Source organism: Laetiporus sulphureus (genome assembly GCF_001632365.1).
Source record: "Laetiporus sulphureus 93-53 unplaced genomic scaffold LAESUscaffold_13, whole genome shotgun sequence".
Lineage (NCBI taxonomy): Eukaryota > Fungi > Basidiomycota > Agaricomycetes > Polyporales > Laetiporaceae > Laetiporus > Laetiporus sulphureus.
In genome coordinates, this window is record NW_024468522.1 from 520,437 (window position 1) to 539,438 (window position 19,002).

Here is a 19,002-nt window from a genome sequence, read left to right on the forward strand (position 1 = left end):
ATATGAATAGCAGGGAAAAAAGAGCATCCTATTCTAACACCGCGATTAGCACGATACTAATTAATACACATCGTACGCGTAACTGCCAAGACCAAGACCAAAACCAATCAAAAACGAACACAACACAAACACGTACACGTACACGAACAACGGACAGATGGATGGATGGTACTGTACAAATGACACGTACGTAGCAAGCCCCAAGTTCAGCATCAAACCACGAGCACGATATCCCAAGGATGAGGGGCGCAAGACGAAACCACTACTGTACATTCTCGTTCTGCCGCTGCGTATGTGTATGCGTACGGGAGGGGAGACATTTTTTGGCGCCTTGCTATGTATGAAATACAACCGAGATACGACGGTGAGAAAATTGGGAATGGAATGAAGATGACACGATAGGATACGCTAGAGGAGAAGCACGCGATATGAAAGGTACAGTGAATGATACGTCATCAGAGGGGAAGATACGACAAAAGCAGGAACGGAAAGAGGTGGGAGGGGATGTGAGTGCGCCTGAGACCCGAGTGACGTCGAGAGGGATAGACCGAGAATGAGAAGGAAGGCGTCGAATGTGGCCGTCGGGTGGGTGCGGATGAGGCAGACCAGAAGGCGTTAGGCGTGCAGACAGAACCAACGGAGCATACGAGGCGGCATGGCGAGTCATCGTAGAGCATAAGGACGATCTTGAGCATACATAGGTGCGCGGACGGGCGGGCGGGCCAGCGTTTGGCGTCAGTGGGGGGTGGGTGGGTGCGGTGAGCGAGCTCGTGGCATTAACCTCGACCTCTTTTTGCGCCACCCGGCCTCGCGCGCATTTTCTCCTTCCTCCGTCTTCCAGACCAGACCAGCAGATCGCCCAAGGCATCACGACGTCTCCATCTTCGCATCCGCCTCCTCCTTCACGCTAACCTCCTTCTTCATCGACACAGCACCGACGCCGACACCCACAGGCCTCCCATCCCTCCCCTTCCGCCCCCTCTCCTCCTCCTCCCCCTCCTCCCCATCCTCACTAACACTCGGGCTCTTCTCCCCATCCCCATCCATATCCCCATCCTCCATCATCTCCGTATCCATATCCTCCTCCACGCTCTCCAACTCCGTAAAGCTCTTCTTCCTTCTCCCATTCTGCAGCATCGACACCTGCGCCTGCGCCGCAGACGCGAACCCAAGAAAGTCCCCGACCTCCTCGTGCAGCACCAGCCTCCCCTCCTCGTCGCACTCCCCCGCGCCCACGCCGTCCTTCCCGCGGAACACCTGCAGCTGCTGCTCGAGATCGCGGTTCCGCGACGCCTGCGCCGACACGAGCTGCTGGAGGTACCTACACGCACACCATCAACATCCGCACCCACACCACGGGTCCCAACAACGCTCACCGAATGTACTCCACGCTCTTCCGCAGGATCATCCCCTTGTTCGCCTTGACGACGCCCCCCTGCTCGCCCGCATTCGCACCACCATCCTTATCCTTCTCCTCCGGCTCCGCGCTCTCATCCTCCTCCTTCTTCTCCTTCTCGTCCTTCTTCTCCTTCTTCTCCTTGTCCACGCCCGCAGTCCCGAACAGCAGGTCCTCGCCCGTCGCAGACGCGAGCGACGTCGGCATCGTCAGCGTGGCTGCCAGTCATGGAGATCAGCACACAAGGATGGAGCAGGATGAAAAGCGAGCACTGACCACTCGGATCGAGCAAACACTCGGGTATGAGCGTCGCGAGCTCGCTGATCTTCTCGTTGATGTTATCCCGCCGCCGTCTCTCGACCGCATTATGCGACTCGCGCCGACGGCGCCGCTTCTCATTCGCAATTATCGCCCTGCGCGCATCACATCCACGTTCACGAGGTCGGCGAACGATGATGCCGGTCCGGATCAATCGCACCGATCGACCACAATCACGGCGACCGCCAAGCCACGAGCACAAATAAAACGGACCACACGTCAGCTGAAACTCTACACGACAAAAGGAAGGCTACGCACTGCTTGGTAGCCATATCGCCCGGCGGGCTCTCCCCGCCCTTTGCGCCGCCCATCATCGCGCCCATACCCATATCCTTCGGGCTCACGCCCAATCCCACACTGCCCATGCTGCCGCCTCCAAACGCGCTGAAGCCGCCTGCAGTCCCATCAGCTCTCGTTCACATCAGTAAGACAGGTACGCACCATGTACACTATCCGGCGTCGGCAAGCTAAACTCGCCCGCACCTCCAAACCATCCCGAACTATGCAAGCTCAGCGGGCTCGCCGGGCCCCGTCCCATCCCCGCGCCGGGGATCACCAACGGCTGCGTATGCCCCCGATGCAACGGCGGCGGGCTCACACTGCTCACGCTCCCCCTCTTCGCGCGCGTCCTGCGCGCAGGCCCGCCATTCGTGCTCGGGTTCGGGTCCACCGCGCCCATATTGCGCGTCGTGCTCCGCGACCGGCTGCGCGAGAACTCGAATTCGGGCGCGCTGGGCGAGACGGGCGAGGGGGTTTGGCGCTGCTGCCCGTGTGGTGCGTGGTGCGCGAGGAGGTCGGCGGAGGGGGACGTCGTGGTCATGCCGCTGAAGCTCGAGATGCCTGAGAGGGAGGAGAGGTGGGAGTTGAAGCTCGATACGCTGCTGGGCTCGGCGCCCTGTCCCCCCGGGTGGTTCGGCATGCCGAAGGGCGCGGGTGGTGGCTCGTAACGCATGCTGGAGCCGATGGCGGGGACGGTGCTGTTGAAGTGCGTCGAGAAGTCGTGGCCGAGGGAGCTGGGCGAGTGCAGTGCGCCGTTGGTGTGCAACGCCGATGCGGGCGGGAGCGAGAATGCGTTCTGGCCGAATGGTGAGTGTGGTTGCTGCTGCTGCTGCTGCGAGGTCGAAGAGGAGTGGTGGTGTTGGTGATGGTGATGGTGCGAAGTGGGTGCGGAGATGTCGAAGATGTTGTGCGTCGTGGAGCGGTAGTCGTCGTACCCGTTCGCGTTGCCGTTCGTGTGCGCATTGCCGTTGCCGTTCTGGGTGGAGCGCTCGTTGCTCTGGCCGTGGGCGTGGTCGCTGCCGATGAGGCTCGCGAGCTCGTCGCCAAAGTCCATGGTGGCGGCGGTGTCGGCTGCTGTGGGGAACTTGCGGAAGGTGTCGTGGACGTTGAGGAAGGGCGAGAGGAAGAGCCCTGTCGGGTCAAAGTTGTTCGCGGCGCTGGGTGCGCTGCCGTTGTTGACGGGGGTGCCGTTGGAGGAGGGGGGCGAGGGGGGGTTGCCGTTGGAGGGAGCGGGGGACGGGAGGTGGAAGCCCTCCTGGCGGGAGAGGACCTGGGGCTTGTAGGAGGCAGCGAAGAAGGTGGTGGATGCCATGGGGAGTGGGCACGCTGTCGTTGCTATCGTCGTGGTCGTGAGTGATGGGAGAGGAGGCGAGGCGAGGGTGAAAAGGAATCGAAATGAACGGAGGCTGCTTATAAGGGAGCTTGGTCTGAACAGAGGAGATGGCTGCGAGCGATACGCGGGGTCCCCGCTTCTCCGGGCCTAGTCCCCCGCGCGTCCCGCTATCTCGGGTCCCGATCGGCGAGCCCCAAACACGCCCAAACTGCGCGCGGACCAATCGCGGGCCGCGCCCAGGCAAGCGTCGCCCGCCGACGTCCCTGTCCACAGTGCCCTCCGCGCGCATTCCATACACAGTGCCCTCTCCGCGCGCACTCCATGCACAGTGCCCTCTCCTTCGCTGTGCGCGCACGGACCAGGGCTGATGCGCTCTGGCCACCGCGCACGCCACGGCGATCAAAGCGCGCCGGCCGGGTCTTCCTTTTTCCCTGGCTCCGTTTCTCATCGCCTCGCGCCCATTTGTCGTCCTGACGTAAATGCGCTGCCTCTCCTGCGCACTCCCATCATCTACGTGCCCCTATGTTGTCTGCGCTCTCAACGCCCCGCTGCAGACGCCCATCACTGATACGCTCGCGAACCAATTGCGAGTTTCGACGTGGCTCCGGTCCGCACCCGCAACCTCTACCTTCACGTTCGTCGTCCCCGCGCCTACACTTACACCAGATCTATACCCCGGTGCCTCATGCTCCCTGCGTCGAGGCTCCACGCGAGATGCGCCGCGGAACAGGATTCAGGATGACCCTCGTCGATAGCAGCCGTTAGGTTCGTCCTTCCCTTCCTGCGTGCATACGACAGACGTACGGCCCCCTCCCTCCTCCACTGCACCCGGCGCTTCTCAGAACTCCACCTCGCAGCTCTCCCTCACACGCTCATCTTCGACGAAGCCCGCGGACATGAGCTCAGGCATGCCTTCATGCACCCGGAGTGCCATACGAGTGAGGCAGCATCGCATTGATGGGATCCGTACATAGCCAAGGGACTGCCTCCGCCTCAAATCGTAATTTCTAATCACACCTAGTCGCGTCCGTCGTCATCTTCTGAGCAACAAGCTCCGGTGGCGCCCCCTCCTATTCTCCCATGCCCGGGGCGTAATCTTTCGCGCCGTTCGGTGCGTGCGCGACGGGGCTCGACGAGGACGACAAGCCAGGGCGACGCCTCGGCCTCTTGGCACCCCGATCACGCCGATCGTGCTCTCTTGTCCTCCCCATCGTGTCCATTTGCCCTCTCCTCTACGCGCCTCCATTGTATTCCAACGCACCCACTCGACGTACCCATTTCGTCTCCGCCCGTCACCCTGTCCAAGGCCAACCACCTCTTCACACCCACCACGTCCATCACCCTCGCTTCCCGCACGCCGGCTTATATCCTATGCGGTTTCCTCCTTCCCCATCCCCCTTTCCTTCCCCACACTTCCCCGCCCCCGCATTCCTCGCCATCAATCACCACCCGCCATCAATTTCAAAAACCGACTCCCAGCTTGCCGACCATCCAAACCACGCACGCCCATTGGTGCGGCTCCCGGGCCGGGCGCCCCGCTGCCCGGACGTCTGGGACGGGCGGCTCGTCTGTTAGCAGCGGAGTTTCGGCGCGCGTGCAAACGGGGGTTGCGTATTGCGTGGGGGTCTGGGAGGCTGGGATCGAGGGCGGGGAAGGGGGACCGTGGCGTTCAGTACGTGGTGGCCCCCGGCGCTTGGATCTGAGGTGAAGGTAAAGGGGACGGTGACGGTGCGCTGTTTGTGCGGCCTGGATATTTTGGTCCTGCGGGACCGTGCTGCGACGTGGATCCTGGGTCGCCGCATGCTGCTCTGGAGCGCACTCGGTGGCCATGTCGGCGCGTATTTGGGTGGGATGTGCATAGTGCGTGCGACGCTTCTTTCTCGCGTGAAGGCGCTTGGTGACTGCGCGGGTGCGAATGCGACCCGCCGGGTTCACTTGGTGGAGTTGGAGTTGGTGGCGTGCGGCAATGGAAATGGTGGCGGTGGCGACGGCGATGGCGATGGACCTACACGATCTATCCCTGCGCCATCATTCCGAGTCCTGCCTCACTCCCTCCGACCGGTGCGTACCTTGCCTACAAAGAGCCCGCGCGCCCTCACAGCATCTGTCCACTCAGATCGACCCGGTCTCGCGTGCTCCGCATGGGTTTATGCGTTCGTGCGTGGTCCTGGCATCCCTCGCGAGGAGGAGCCGGGTTGCGGGACCAGGGCCCGAGCGCCTCGGAGCCGTGGCGCTCGGCGCATGTACGACTCCGGTCCTGCCAGCTCAGCGAGGCGTGTCAGACGCGCTGCGCTGTGAAGTGTGGTGGTGCGTGGATGTGTCTTGGATTGTCTGTGCGGCTTCTAGTTTTGCAGTTTGCTTCTGGGCTGGGAAGATGGCTGCTGGAGTGTCAAGAGAAGGGGGAGTGCGCTGCGAGGTTCGCGGTTCGGGTTTTCAAGGGCCCCCGAAGGAGGCTTGGTCTGTGTGGGCGTTCGAGGGGGAGATGGAGCGCCTCGGAGCGCTGTGCGTTTGGTTTGATGTGGGCTCTTCCGAACAGTCTTCTCCTGCTCGTGTTGAGGTTTTTCGGCGATTGTGAGGCGGTCGTGAGGGGTGCACTGCTGGGGTCTTCGCAGGCTCGTGGCGCTGCGGTGGCGGCTTGTCCTAGTCCGACCATCAGAAGTATTTGGACTGGGAACAGCGCGCGGTATGCGTCTGCGACATTCATCGCATTTCATTCGCTGTGGAAGCGGCGTCCGCTTAGTGTCGGATCAAAAGCGGGTACGACAGACGGACAGCGCATGGGGTTTCGGTTTCCAGGTGTGCGCTCGCGTGTCAGGTTTTTTTCGCGACAGCGGCAGCGGCAGCGTTCCGAACTGAGTTCGCGTGGTGCATGTGTGGTGGGGCGCGTGTTTGGTGATCGTGATCGTGTCCGTGTCCGTGGCTGTCATTTCGGTGAGTGATCCGACTCTGACTCCGAGGGCGGTGCGCGCCACTACCACCACCACCATCAATGCGGAGTGTGGCCGGTGGGTGTGCTTTGCTTCCGGAGGCGATGGGGACGGAGCTTGGCTGCTGCATGACTGGGCGGTGAGTAAGCCATCAGGGCGATTGTCGTCGGTGCTTTGTTGTTGGCGTTGGCGTTGGCATTGGCGATGACTCGTTTGACGTGTGAGAGTTGTCTGTTTCGTGGGTGTGTATGGGGGGTTCCTTGCGAATGGAGGTGGAGATGGGATGTGGGGATGTGGTGCTGTTGTTGTCATGGGCTGATCGACCTTACTCCGCAGTTGATAGATGTGTATTCTGACGCGCCTTGGGTGGAGTTTGCCCGCGTGCACATGGGAAGTAGTTCTTTCTTTGTTCATCTCAGTGCTGGGGCCACGGAGCGGACACACATGCAAGACGCATGGACTGTCCATCAGCACGGTGGGCTCGTACGTACGTTTGTTGCGCGATCGTCCTGATAATTGCATGTCCGCACGGCACTGATCCTCGCAGAAGCAGCTCGGGATGACGACATGGCATGGCACGCGGATCTCGCGGTCAGCACCCCTCTACGGGAAGATTGACGCATAGTGTGCTGATATGCTTTTCACTTTGGCTGTATACGAATCTGTATTGGTGACGCACGCACGCACGCATGCGCAGCGTGGCCTGTGGAACTGATATAGAGACTCACGATATGTGGTGTTTGCTGCCGGTGCTTTCATATCCGAATAGGTGGCGATAAAAAATCAAAAGCGAGGATTACGATTCGCCAGTTGCGGCTTCGCAGCGTCGGTCTCTCTTGAGGCTTCGAAATTCTTTCTCCGCCATAAGCACGTCCGCATCATTGCGTCGGCAACGATCGTCCATGGCGTCCGCCGCAAATACAACCTTTGAGCAGCACGCTGCAGTCCAGCCCGCCAGCTTACGGTAGTTAGACGTTGTCGTCGCCGCTCTATCTCCCCCATCCCGGGCGCAATGTTCGATGCTTATTCCCAGTATGTATACGTACGGAGCTACCGACAACGAGGGTTCCTTAGATTTCTGATCGCTATGTAGGGTCCTTGCAGCGCCCCGTCCCATTCCATTCATCTACACGGCGCCAATCTGATCTCTTTCTGTCTCTTGTGGCCGGGCGCTAACATTTAATTCTCCCGCCCCCTCCTCCCCCACCCCCAATCTCGTCGCGGCCGAGACCGGCGAGCAAGCTTAAACGTATCTTCATCTCCCGCCCAGGGAAACGTGCACTCAAGCGATCGTCGCTACACGAGGCGTAATTGTGTCCCTGCCCTGATGTACCGATGCAGTGCGTCCGGCCCCTCTCGCACCATCAGACGCGCCAGAAGCGCTGCCGAACTATGGAATTTCGTGTGAGGGATAGTGCGGGCGCAATGCATATGCTCGCGGTCTAGCTGTGCCTTGCCGGGCAGGACGAGGGATTGATTGGGCGTGCTGCGTGCATTGAGTGTCCGCTTGGGAGCGAGATGAGATGGGATTAGCGGTGTTTGGATGATCCGGTGCGATGCTGCGATGCTTCGGAGGGAATGCCGCCGCTGTACGTGCGAGAATGGGGAGGAAATAGGTATTGCGGATTCTAGGTTGGTGCGTCGCGGTTTCTGGCTTTCGGACTTTCGGGTTCTGTATGGCGGAGGCAAACTGACGTGTTGAGGATGTGGGACGTGTAGAGTCGGATTGAGCGAGCGACAATCGTGCTAGAACTGTTTTTACCTATCGACGGGTAAGGAATTTCATGCACTCTCCGTTCATAGATCCTAATCATGACGAGCGGAAAGTAAACGATTGTACGTCCAAGACGCGTTACCAATAGACCAGATGGTTCCTTGCGCGCTACGACAAGATAATTGCACGTCCAGAAAGAAAGAACGTGCGTCTTGCGAAGCGGCGTCCGCAATAGAGTCCGGAGGAGCGGCCCAGCCAGCCAGGCAGAATTCCCTCGCGGTGCGGTTGCGGTACAGCAATACGGTAGCTTTCTGCGATGCGTATGCCGACTGCTACTGCAGGGAGCCGTGAGCGGGCGTAATCGGCAGATAGTGCCGTCGAAGTCGAAGCGTGCAAGCGTGCGTCTCGTTGCTTGTTGGCTCGGATTTAGATACCGGGGATGGTGGCCCAGTCGGAGTCCTTGCCAGCTTTGGGCAGCGTGCCTGGACGTCCATGGGAACGTGGTGGGTTTCTACTTCTTGATGTTTCTTGCGGCTATGGGATGGACAGTCGTGGAGACGTTCGGGTTAGGATACTTCAGGAGCTGTTCGTGACTACCCGCAACGCACGCGTGATAGGCATTATCCAACGTTGAAGGTAGGTCGACTGGCGAGTGGCAAATGGTGCTGGACGGAATGCGAAAGAAAGAGCTTGATGGAATACTTAGCCCCCAGACTGATCCGTGAGAGGACGACGATCAGCGAGAAGGAGCACTTGAGTAAGCGATTCTCGGGGGCACTTGCTGATGTCATTACAGATCTTCCGCAGCCACTCGGGATTGAGCATTTCCGTTCAGCGTTCAGACTCGGAAAGGCTGGCTCCGACTGGGGAGCGAAACTTAGTCTCTGTCTCTGCGAGCACTTGAGCTTCTGGCGACCCGGAGATTCCATGGGCGACCGGAATATGGTCTGCCGATGTTGTTTGGCCGAGCGACGTGCGGGCCGGCGATTTATCATACTCCGCTCGTTGCGAAGGATCGACGTCTCCAGATTCAGGATTGATGCTATCTGAGACCGGTCAGAGAGGAGAGACAGACAAGTGGAAATATCATTTGGCCAAGCAGTGGATGAATCGGTATGAACATACGCTTGCCGCGTAGGATTATTATTTTTTTGGGTGAGGTCGGTCAGAAACGGAAGACTCCCGACTCCGGACTTCGGTTGCTGCACGAAGCTAATAATGATTCGGAGGAAGAGTCTGTACACGTCTGTACAGTCTTCTTCGCCTGAGAACAAACGCTGACGCTTGCAAATAGTCTCCATTGTTAGCAAGGCGACGGCGTAACTTACCGTATCGATGGTTGGCTGTACTGCACCAGGCTGAATATCGGTGCTATGGCAGCCATCGATTGATGTGGATATGCATCGCCAGTGACGTCAAAATCCGAGGGATTAGTGAGGATCCTCGCACGGTAGGATGAACTTGCTCGATAATACAGGATGGGGATCGCAGTCCCATGCGCAAGATCTTACAGTGGGAGACTCTGTAAGCTGGGAACGCAGGCACCGCCATCGAGCCACCAAGCGAATAGACGCTGAATAGGAAGCAGTTCAGGCAGATAGCGGTCTTCAAAAAGCCTCTTGGGATGTATTCGATCCGTGACCCATGCAGCCGCGCTCACGATGCAGAATCGATGGCGACGAGTGAACGAGGAATATTCTGGACGCTAGTCGATGTTCTTGTAGCGACGATGCTGACCTTGAGAGGCTTGTAAGACATGATGTCACACACACTTGGTAGCCGCTGATGAAATTGAACCAGCGTCGGAGGAGAGCAAGGGGGAGAACCTCGGTCGGACGAACCCCGAACAGTGATCTTCATATTCATTTCGGGCAGAGACAATGTGAACGCACCAGAATCAAGGAAGCGATACCTATTTAATCTTCGTAGCCCATCGATGGGTGCATAAGATCCTTTGAGGACGAAACAATGAAGCCATTTAGAGTATCGCAGAGATGTTTGGGAGCTGCATATCTCCGCACAAAATGCTCCATCACGAACCTACCGATTAAGGACGCAGTGCTTAGAAATCGCCAGTTCCCAGCATCAAAAGATACGGCACTTTCGCTAGTCCGACGCCACACGGTGTGGATTCCTGTGCAGCAGAAGGTGGATAGACGCATGCCGTGCAAATACCATTGAAGTTGCAGGCACGAAGAAGACGAAGTTGACGACGCGAGGGTGGAACGCGGGGTATTTGGACTAGCCTGTCTCGTGAACGCGGGGTAATCGATGGCTCCGCACTCCTGGTCATGGAACAGATTCAGTCAATGTTGTCGATCTCGGATCCTGAACAGGGCGTAGATCTTGTCGCAAGTCAGCGATTCGCGAACGTACAATGCATCAGGCTCGGTCATACGGAGATGTGCGCCGAACAATCACTCGCGCTGCAGCCTCCTGTGCTACGCGCATGGCGGTTGTGTAGATGAGCGTTGTCCCGGTTCAACGCGGCCATCGCTGAGGAGTCTCGCGATGCAGCGAAAAGTTAAGCGGAACTGAGTTTGCTGCTTTAGCACCAGGTTCCAAGGGTGTTTGTCTCGTGAAGCTGCTAATAAGCGTGGTGAACGTCTAACGTAGATGCACGGGGATTGAGACCCGAAATCATTGCCACAAGGTGCTAGTGAGGATGCTGAAGGAACACTGCTGCAGCTTAGCGGGTAAGCAGTAACACCACCGACGAATGTCCGGAGATACTTGGAGAATGCCAGTGAACATATGAAGGGATCATCCGTAGTCAATGTGTTGACTGTTCCGGCTCATGGATCCTGGGTTGATTGCAGTTTCGCCTAGATTTTAGCAAGCATAGACTCCGAATCGTTCTGTTCACAGCTGAATGAGGGCTGGAGAAAAAAGCATGCCCTGGCATGAACACTTGTCGGAAACACAATCATCACGTATGCATGCACGATCATGTGATCGTGAGGGCGGCACTTGCATGGTTTAACCTCACCCGGGCTCGTTCAACACACTCTACATGGGCTAAGATCTCTCTCGCGACCGGGGACAGAAATTTCTACTGCCGGGACAAAGGTAGAATGTTCGTTGTTCCCTGGGCTGAGCTTATGATGCTTTAATCCGCTTGCCGTCACCAGAAAAAACAGTAAGTTCGTTCGGAAAACTGCCAGGCGGGCCATATCCTTGTTTAAACTTATCTCTCAGGGGTCGGCGGCTTCTTATTGTGTGTTTATTGGCTTGTACAAGCCAAAATCATCGAGAACAGGTCGAAGAGCAGGTTCTTGAGCCACAAGTCGATTTGAGGTTTCCTGATGCATGATGCATGAATAGACGCGTACGCGTGTGTGGCTGAAAGAAAGTCTTACCATGAGCGCTCGTCCTAGGGCGCTTCAACTGCTATGAGGCTCCCGTCATTTGCAACGTGAGGCACCTGAAATTACATTGCCTGCTCGAGAAATTAGGTATTGGCCTTATTTCCCTCACTACATAAACACTCATGCTGCGTCGGTTTCAAAGTGTGCAGGGAGCTAGCATCCTCGAAGATAGCGCGCGACTGTTTCTCAGCGCCTCCTACAGAATGCGGAAATCGCACGACCGACGATAATCGGTAGTTCCCATTTGCCACGCGGCAGACACGCGGTATATATGCCCTGCAGGCCACGTTCTCCTCTCTTCAACCGTCTTCCAGCACGTCAAGGATATGGAGTATACGTGCACTTCCTGCCCGATGCCTCGGAGCTTTGCGGCTTTCTTTTCCTATGTACAGCACGCAAAGGATATGCCAGGCCATACGATTCCGCCCCATACGCAATGCAGTTATTGTGTTCAGGCCTTTGAAACGGAGGTATTATTCAACTACTTCATTGAGAAGCCCCGAAACGTACTCAGTCTGGCGTGAATCAGGCTGCTCTTGCCGCGGTACCATCTTGCTTTCGCTGTCTGTAGTTCAGGACTGAGCTTTGGACTATTTGGCAGCACATGCCGAAGGCTCACGCCCTTTGTCCTGTATGCGGGTCTGTGTTCAAGAAAGCTAGCACTCTTGCTGCCGTACGTCAATGCCATCTTCATTATTGATGAGATATTTGTTGAGATGTTGTCCATCAGCACGTCGCAATTGCTCACCCAAAGAGTACTGCTAATGAATCGTCTGTAGGGGTCCCTACATCGTTGGGCCCGGTGTGTGCCCTATCTTATTCCGTCTATTGTTCCTCGGCTGATGACGGCCTGCGCACTGCTGCTCAGCCTGTTGCAAGCACGACATCGGCGACTGCCTCACGGGAATTGCAAGAGGAAACCCCTCGGGTGTCATTGCCCGTTGCAGCAGCTCGGAGCGATGGCTATGTACCGAGCATCGTAGCATCTGATTCGCAGAACACTGTGGTATGTGTAGTTATAGTTATATTACATTTGCCGAGTCCTAATTGCTAACGCGCATATGTCCCTTTGTGAAGGATGCTGAAAAGGCTCAACAAGGCGAACAAGCTCTTCGTGGTGGATCTGAGCCTTCCACACGGTCCGCATCCCCTGCAAGGTCGTCAAAGGTTCCTACATCATCTCTCGGTTAGTAAAGGCATTGTGAGCATGGAAACATGTGTCTCACGATAGATTTCTAGTTCTTTATGGATTCACGCAGAGGTCACCTTCAGCGGCAGTACAGACGGGCTCTGAGGGTGGCTCTGAGCACGTAAGGTAGGCGATTTCTTGATGAATTCAATGCAACTGTCGTTCGTAACTCACTCTTATACAGCGTGAATCTGAGGTCCTCCTCGCGACCAGCTAGCGTCATGAGTGTCTCGTCAGTGGCGAGCTCGAGCCTCACCTCCGAAAGCATCTCGAGCACGCCGACGCTCTCTCCCAAACCCAGGGAGCCTACGCCTTTGGATCCTCCGGCGATGTGGTCAGGCGAAAGCGTCGAGCCTCCTGAAGAGCCGTACATGTTCCCGCAGCCGTTTCATACAATCTCCACGGCTGCGGCCACTGAGAAAGCGGCCTCGACTGTCAATAGCACCCAATCACCTCTTTCCCATGTTCTCCAGTCTAACAGCAGTACGACGCCACGGCCTGAATCGACGCCGTTGGTTGATTCCGGAGACTTGTCCTGGCATTGCAGGAGCTGCTTGAAGAACCCGTGTGAGGATCCCACTGCGACGATGTGTGGCCATATATTCTGTCATGGGTGAGTTGCAGTCCGACCCTTGAGGCATGGTAGTTGATTTGTGCTTCAGTTGTATTATCAAGGAGCTTGCGACGCACATGCATTGCCCGGCTTGCAAGAAGGTGATGTTACTGAGGCTGGACGTGAACTCGTAATTAGCAGACCCCGAGTATCGATGAGGCATCTAGTCAATTGAGGATGTACTTATAATCGACAGTTCTTGATTTCAGCGTGGCTCAGATCTTCGAGCCATTATTCATGAAAAAGCAAACGATCTGTATTTTCCTTGGCGGTACGTGCTGTCTACTTTGTCCGATAAAACCTACATCACTTTGCCGCCCTGTAGGTGGGACTGAACAGGCGGCTGCCTTCCTTTGAGCTAGCAGGCATCCCACTTGCAACAACAGACAGCGCAGAAGTGGCTTTAGCAATATAAACAGGCAGGAAATCATAAAACATTATGTTTCAGGTTGTCACGTCTAAATAACACACACAAATGTTCCATAGAAGCAAAAGCTTGATACAAGGGGTGCTGAGAACATACAACGAAAAAAACCATGAGCGGAACGTTCAACGACCGTGTCATTTTTGTCAGATTCCCATGTGAACGAAAGGTACCCAGTTCAGAAGCGGTTTACCTTGCTCGCGAAGATTCTTCGTGGCGATGTGCAGAGCATACGCTGCATCGGCTGCATCCGGCTGCTTATCTCTGAACAGGTGGGCATATACGTCGTCTGCCACCTGGGGGGCATCACTATCCATGATAGACCACATCGTCGCGACCACACCGCGATAGCCAGCAAAGTGCATCCCGGCTGCAAGATGCACAGCTTCTTCCTTGAGCGCCTCCGTATTCGTGGCGGTTTGGCAGGCAGAGAGGAACGCAAATTCGGCGTGGGGGAGGGACAATGACATGATCTGCGATAACGTCAATCGTGAGCTCCCCGCAAGCAACAATGCACCTTGTGTCGGGTTGTGCACATCTTGAACGCCATGACATGCAAAATGAACCCAACTAGATTCTTTCATGGCCTTCACGACCTCCTCGATGGTAGCGGCGTCCTCCTCCAGTCGTACGGACGTGAATTCTCCGATACGCTTCCCGATAACATCGAGCTCACGGTGTGTTTCTGGAATAGGACACTGCCCATGGGCGAACGGTTGCGCAACGGTCAGCATCATGGATTGACTCGGAACACTTCTATGGCGACCATTGATCAGGGCGGTGAGCGTGGGCGTGTATGATGATATGACAAAATCGTGCAGTTTGGAATCTTCCTTAGATGAACCATAAATGCCTGCAGCATGGATAGGAAGAAATGTAAGAGGGCCTGTTGGGCACCACCAGATTCGAGTGAGTTCATAAGATTCATGCGCTGATCGAGACTGTAATAGTGAACTCAGTACTCATAATTGAATGTACAGAACAAGGAGAGGTGACCTACCGAAATAGCTAGGCTGTCTAGAACTGGTTTCACCACATGAAGCCAAAGCTCAGATAGAATGTGCTTGAGGACTGCTTCAGGGCTTCCCGATGGATCGTGCCAGTCAGCCAAAACCATGTCAGCCTTCCGGTCCGCATCTAAGCCGGCCCAGTAATCATTGCTTCTGACGTGGACTCCACGACTGCTATGCAGCAATTGGAAGTTGCTATATTCGATCCCGTGGAAAGACACCACATCGTTCGGGATGCAGGTGGAGAGCAATCGGCATAATTCTTCAGCTTTTAGGAACGAAAAGTTGTCCAACGGTACGTGCATGACTTCATCCAAATCCGGAAGCAGAATGAGGGCATCGCAACGTAGGAAACCAACATTCACCGTAACCACTGGACCACCACTCGCTGCCGGGAGCAGTTCTAACAAGGTCTTAGGCAACATGAATGTCTCAAATCCCTCCAAGGTCCGAACTCTTTGGACGAGTTGTTCTCTCTGGTAAGCGATTTCATGAGTAGAGATTCGGTCCAATTGGGAAGAGGGTCCCTTGATGCGCTCTTCATCATCGCAAATCCGCATCGCCTCCAACGCCTTGGACAAACGTTCAAGCTCCACTGCGAGATCAGGATAGGCTTCCTTTAGGTCATCCACTGGTGTGCGGAGTTGAAGCATCTGGCCCCATATGATAGACCTTCCTTGCTCTAGCCATTCGAGTGCTAAACCAGGTCTTCCATCATGTATGGCAGCAGCCGCCGCCTCTAAGACATACTGTCCAATGTTGGTCAGGAGACGTTGGCTATCTGCTATGGATAGCCCAAGCCAGGTCATCTGAGGCAATAGTTCCATCGCGATGGAATGCGGCTCCAGTGATTCAGGACAGCCGTAGAATCCACGTTCACACATGGCCCACTGGCAACAGCTGATGAATCTATCGACCGCGCTGCCTGAGCTTGACCGTGCAGCCCTAGAATAATGCAACATGGCTTTGTGCACATCCTGAATATCACCGAATTGTTGGAAGCAAACGAAGAGACCTTGAGCTAAAGCAATTGAGAATGTCGCTTCATGGAAGTCATTATCTGGTATCAGCTTGAGGGCCCTCTCCAGGACCGACGTTGCTCGGTCGATATCATTCCTTTGGTGCAGTGCTTCAAACCGTATCATGAGTGAGATGCCAAGCCCTCCGAGATACTTGTATAGTTCAGAATGCTCGTCTGAGTCTGCCGCAATATTGATTGCATCTTCCCACAACTGCACGGATCTCTCGATGTCCGTGTCATTTCCTGACTGGCTGTATCGCCAAGCAAGTACCTCCGCCAGTACTAGGAGTACGTCTTTATGGCATTGTTCAATCGGCTCAACTCGCTGGGTTTCCTCCACTAGCTCGATAGCTTCATTCATGTCAGAAACATCATAGCTGTACCGGTAACGCAGCGTCTTTGCATGGGCAAGTTTAACTTGTGCCCTCCGCAGCTGTGTATGATCACTCGACATAGACTTTATTACATCCTCGAAAACCCGGATCGATTCATCGAGGTCACCGACGTCGCGGACCCAATGATGGCGTACCCAGAGCGCATTGCCATAGTCGACCGAGAATTTCGAATACTCGGGGTCTTCCCGTGGTGTCAACCGAGTAGCAGTTGCCAACAGCCGAACTGCTTCGTTAATATCACTGTGACTGCTACGAGCGCGCTGGAAGGCGTCAACTAGCGAAGTGCCGAGGGTGTGGATCAAGGGGACTTTGTCCGCGATATCGTCCGCAACGAGCTGAATAGCTTCGTGAATCAAAGCGATGCATTTGCGAGCCCGGGCGGCGTGTTCGAAATCCGGCATCTCGCGAAGACATGTGCAATAGTTGGCGAGGTGCCAAGGCTTTGACGGATCACTATCTGGAGTGAGCTGCACACAACGCTCCCAGAACTGTGCAGCCTTCTCAAGATCAGCGGGGTCGTGCGAGTGGTCCTGGAAGCGCCTGTGCAATGAGTGGGCATACCATCGTAGAATGTTCGCATTGTAGGGATAAAGTCGAACGGCAACTGCAAGCATCGAGCAGAGACACCTCAGATCACCATCACCGTCACGCTCAAAAAGCAAACGTGCCAGTTCTTGCAGAGATAGAGGCACGTCAGCGTCCTCCTCCGGACACCACTCTACCGCATCCGCGAATATTCGAATGGCACTGTCAAGGTCAGATCGGTCACGAGAGATACGGTAGGCGTCAGAGAACGCAAAGCCCAGTGCATTTAGCATTCGCACGGTGATTCCGCTGTGGTTAATTGTTCGCAGGTATTGAAGTCCATCGTATAATATCGTAAGCTTGTCGCGATCAATTGACTTCTCCTCCTCCATCTGGTCGGATATGATCTTGCGACATGCAGCAAGACCTATTTCGCCGAGCGCGATCGCTAATCGAGCAGAGAATGCTCAGAATTTATGAGAACGTATGCATTATGACTCACATACCTAGACTCTCTCCATTGGTTATTTTCAAGGCTCTGACAGGCGCCCAATTGTGACGAGACTTAGACTTCGATGCGCGAAATGTTACTTCGAACGAGGGCAGTGTACTCAGCACGTCCGTTATCTCGCAAAAAGTCACTTCTATAGAGACCGTGTTGATACCAACGCATATGAGCTATTTATAGCACTTACCTGGTCCATTCTTCTCAGCCAGGTGAAGATAAATGGAGTTTACAATTATAGCCAAGGAAGCAATCTTCTCAGATACTCCTTGTGCGTTTTCCCGGAGGACCTCAACAGAGAATGATGGCACATAGGAAGGTCTGAGAATTAAATCTGAACTGCCGGCACCTCATCAGACATATCATTGTAACGCACATTTCAATCACGTCCTCAAAACTCCAGAAGTTTGCTTTGTGTGGTTCTCTCTCTGCCGCTTCTGTCTGTCCAATAATTACATCGTCGATTACGACCCGAATGGATAGCCGCGCGTTGACAAGAGTATTCGTTCCTTTGTCAGACAGTGGCTTGACGACAAAAGCTGTGCAGTACATTCAGTATGATATCTCACGTCTATGCAGTTGCAAACCTTCAAGGAGAAATTCCAGTCTGTCACAAGACATCAATATTCATTGTGCGTCACATTATATGGAAACCTACAGCTCGGAATCCATGTTCAGCGCTGCGACGTTGACAAGAGATGTCTGAAATATCGAATCACGAACTCGTTCAAGTTGACGTGCAGAAAATCGAGGATGCGGTTGAAGCCGTGAAGACGTTCGACAGTGACAGAAGAATGATTGAAAACGAGGAAAGTCGAATGAATTTGACAGTAGCTAGCGTGCAGGATAATTGACTGAGTTAGGAAGGCGAGAGGGTTAGACCAGAACACGGAAAGGAGACTTTGAAAGGCGTTCCGTATGATTTCGAAGGGGCTAGTAGCGACTGGACGGACGATTGATGATGTTGGGATTGACGAGAGATGCAATGAGGGAAGCGATGCATCAGATGGGTGGTATATATAGAGGATCACGCTAGTATGCGGCCTATCACAGCATGATACACGCGACTGTGGCCGTGCAACACTAGGATTCGGGATCGGGACGCGAGCGCTCTGATGATATGCTCTTCATCCTCTTTCAAATAACTATACTAGAAGCCCAATGTAGTTCATGAATGATCACATGTGAGCACAGTTGAAAGCTCACCATTGCGGTTTCTTAATTCTAGACTGAGGCATTGCGATACCAGTGGAAGAAATCGAGATCAATGCGACGATGTCGGCATCCCGTCCCCGCGCTTCTCGCGCATCGATCACAGCCTTCGGAAGACTCACAGCTAAGCATTTCTTGGTCATCGTGCCCCGGCACGGCGAGACGCAAGCTGGTACGTTGCCTATCTGCTATTTCATGAGATTCAAGCTCGCAGTTGCACCATTGCACCATCATCCCAAATAGTTGACTAGTCCAACAAGCGACCAGCGAGTGTAAAAGCATCGCAGGACCCTTCAGCGCGGCGGTAACGGTGGCTTAACCAGACATTTTATTTCCCTGAAACCCAAATGCAGACTGCTCAGCCTATATAGTGAAGGATCAACCATTCTTACCTTTTAAGCCGGTTGTCCAAAGTGTTCTAGCTATGCATGGAATCAATGCAAACTAGGGAAAGGGACTGATGGCTCCAGTTCACATACAACGCAATCAAACCATCATCCGAGAGGGCTGAACATTTCGACCGTGGCATGGTTGGCAAACCCAGAGTGATACACTACAAACTAAACTGCCAGTGCACGGACCGAGTCAAGTCAGATAGAATCTGCTAACCCCAGTGTTGACTCGCCGATGATGTCTTCGAGTACAGGATCGTGGAGTACAGGATCGTGAGTCACGGTAGTCTAGGAAATCGTGGTGCGGCAAGGGTGTTAGCCAGCCGGCACCTTCCCGTCTCATGGGCGCAATGGGAGTGAGAGGCTGGTGAGGCCACAAAC

At 55.1% G+C, this 19,002-nt stretch overlaps 7 protein-coding genes across 7 annotated transcripts; 2 read left to right on the forward strand and 5 right to left on the reverse strand.

Annotated features, from left to right (window-relative positions):
* On the reverse strand, positions 1 to 1,003 carry LAESUDRAFT_724465 (uncharacterized protein). Its single transcript, XM_040908618.1, has one exon. It carries the CDS (start codon positions 866 to 868, stop codon positions 335 to 337), a length of 534 nt encoding a protein of 177 aa, XP_040765718.1. The 5' UTR covers positions 869 to 1,003; the 3' UTR covers positions 1 to 334.
* Positions 868 to 3,305, reverse strand: LAESUDRAFT_758108 (HLH-domain-containing protein; the record flags this gene model as incomplete). The annotated part of the gene is made up of 5 exons (XM_040912411.1): positions 868 to 1,321; positions 1,377 to 1,614; positions 1,673 to 1,809; positions 1,973 to 2,108; positions 2,156 to 3,305. The coding sequence occupies 5 exons, from the start codon at positions 3,303 to 3,305 to the stop codon at positions 868 to 870; spliced, it is 2,115 nt and encodes a 704-aa protein (XP_040765719.1).
* A 500-nt stretch (positions 3,306 to 3,805) lies between these two features.
* Positions 3,806 to 5,901, forward strand: LAESUDRAFT_758109 (uncharacterized protein; the record flags this gene model as incomplete). Its single annotated transcript, XM_040912412.1, has 5 exons — positions 3,806 to 4,073; positions 4,125 to 4,264; positions 4,348 to 4,998; positions 5,043 to 5,387; positions 5,443 to 5,901. The coding sequence occupies 5 exons, from the start codon at positions 3,806 to 3,808 to the stop codon at positions 5,899 to 5,901; spliced, it is 1,863 nt and encodes a 620-aa protein (XP_040765720.1).
* A 2,843-nt stretch (positions 5,902 to 8,744) lies between these two features.
* LAESUDRAFT_749179 (uncharacterized protein) lies at positions 8,745 to 9,725 on the reverse strand (the record flags this gene model as incomplete). The annotated part of the gene is made up of 5 exons (XM_040911549.1): positions 8,745 to 9,013; positions 9,043 to 9,179; positions 9,296 to 9,338; positions 9,479 to 9,540; positions 9,628 to 9,725. The coding sequence occupies 5 exons, from the start codon at positions 9,723 to 9,725 to the stop codon at positions 8,799 to 8,801; spliced, it is 555 nt and encodes a 184-aa protein (XP_040765721.1). The 3' UTR covers positions 8,745 to 8,798.
* A 3,058-nt stretch (positions 9,726 to 12,783) lies between these two features.
* Positions 12,784 to 13,354, forward strand: LAESUDRAFT_91137 (uncharacterized protein). The gene is made up of 2 exons (XM_040914873.1): positions 12,784 to 13,137; positions 13,187 to 13,354. Exons 1-2 carry the CDS (start codon positions 12,854 to 12,856, stop codon positions 13,269 to 13,271), a joined length of 369 nt encoding a protein of 122 aa, XP_040765722.1. The 5' UTR covers positions 12,784 to 12,853; the 3' UTR covers positions 13,272 to 13,354.
* A 353-nt stretch (positions 13,355 to 13,707) lies between these two features.
* Positions 13,708 to 16,805, reverse strand: LAESUDRAFT_650328 (uncharacterized protein; the record flags this gene model as incomplete). Its single annotated transcript, XM_040904237.1, has 3 exons — positions 13,708 to 14,492; positions 14,558 to 14,632; positions 14,744 to 16,805. 3 exons carry the CDS (start codon positions 16,803 to 16,805, stop codon positions 13,708 to 13,710), a joined length of 2,922 nt encoding a protein of 973 aa, XP_040765723.1.
* A 302-nt stretch (positions 16,806 to 17,107) lies between these two features.
* LAESUDRAFT_91142 (uncharacterized protein) lies at positions 17,108 to 17,664 on the reverse strand. The gene is made up of 2 exons (XM_040914874.1): positions 17,208 to 17,664; positions 17,108 to 17,156 (listed from the first exon to the last, which is right to left on the reverse strand). Exon 1 carries the CDS (start codon positions 17,567 to 17,569, stop codon positions 17,309 to 17,311), a length of 261 nt encoding a protein of 86 aa, XP_040765724.1. The 5' UTR covers positions 17,570 to 17,664; the 3' UTR covers positions 17,108 to 17,156; positions 17,208 to 17,308.
* Between the last annotated feature and the right edge of the window lie 1,338 nt (positions 17,665 to 19,002).

Coding starts and splice junctions, on each gene's coding strand:
- LAESUDRAFT_724465 (XM_040908618.1), bottom strand. CDS start 868: ATGCCTTGGGCGATCTGCTGGTCTGGTCTGGAAGACGGAGGAAGGAGA.
- LAESUDRAFT_91137 (XM_040914873.1), top strand. CDS start 12,854: ATGTGGTCAGGCGAAAGCGTCGAGCCTCCTGAAGAGCCGTACATGTTC. Junction 13,138..13,186: donor GGCCATATATTCTGTCATGG/GTGAGTTGCAGT, acceptor TTTGTGCTTCAG/TTGTATTATCAAGGAGCTTG.
- LAESUDRAFT_91142 (XM_040914874.1), bottom strand. CDS start 17,569: ATGTACTGCACAGCTTTTGTCGTCAAGCCACTGTCTGACAAAGGAACG.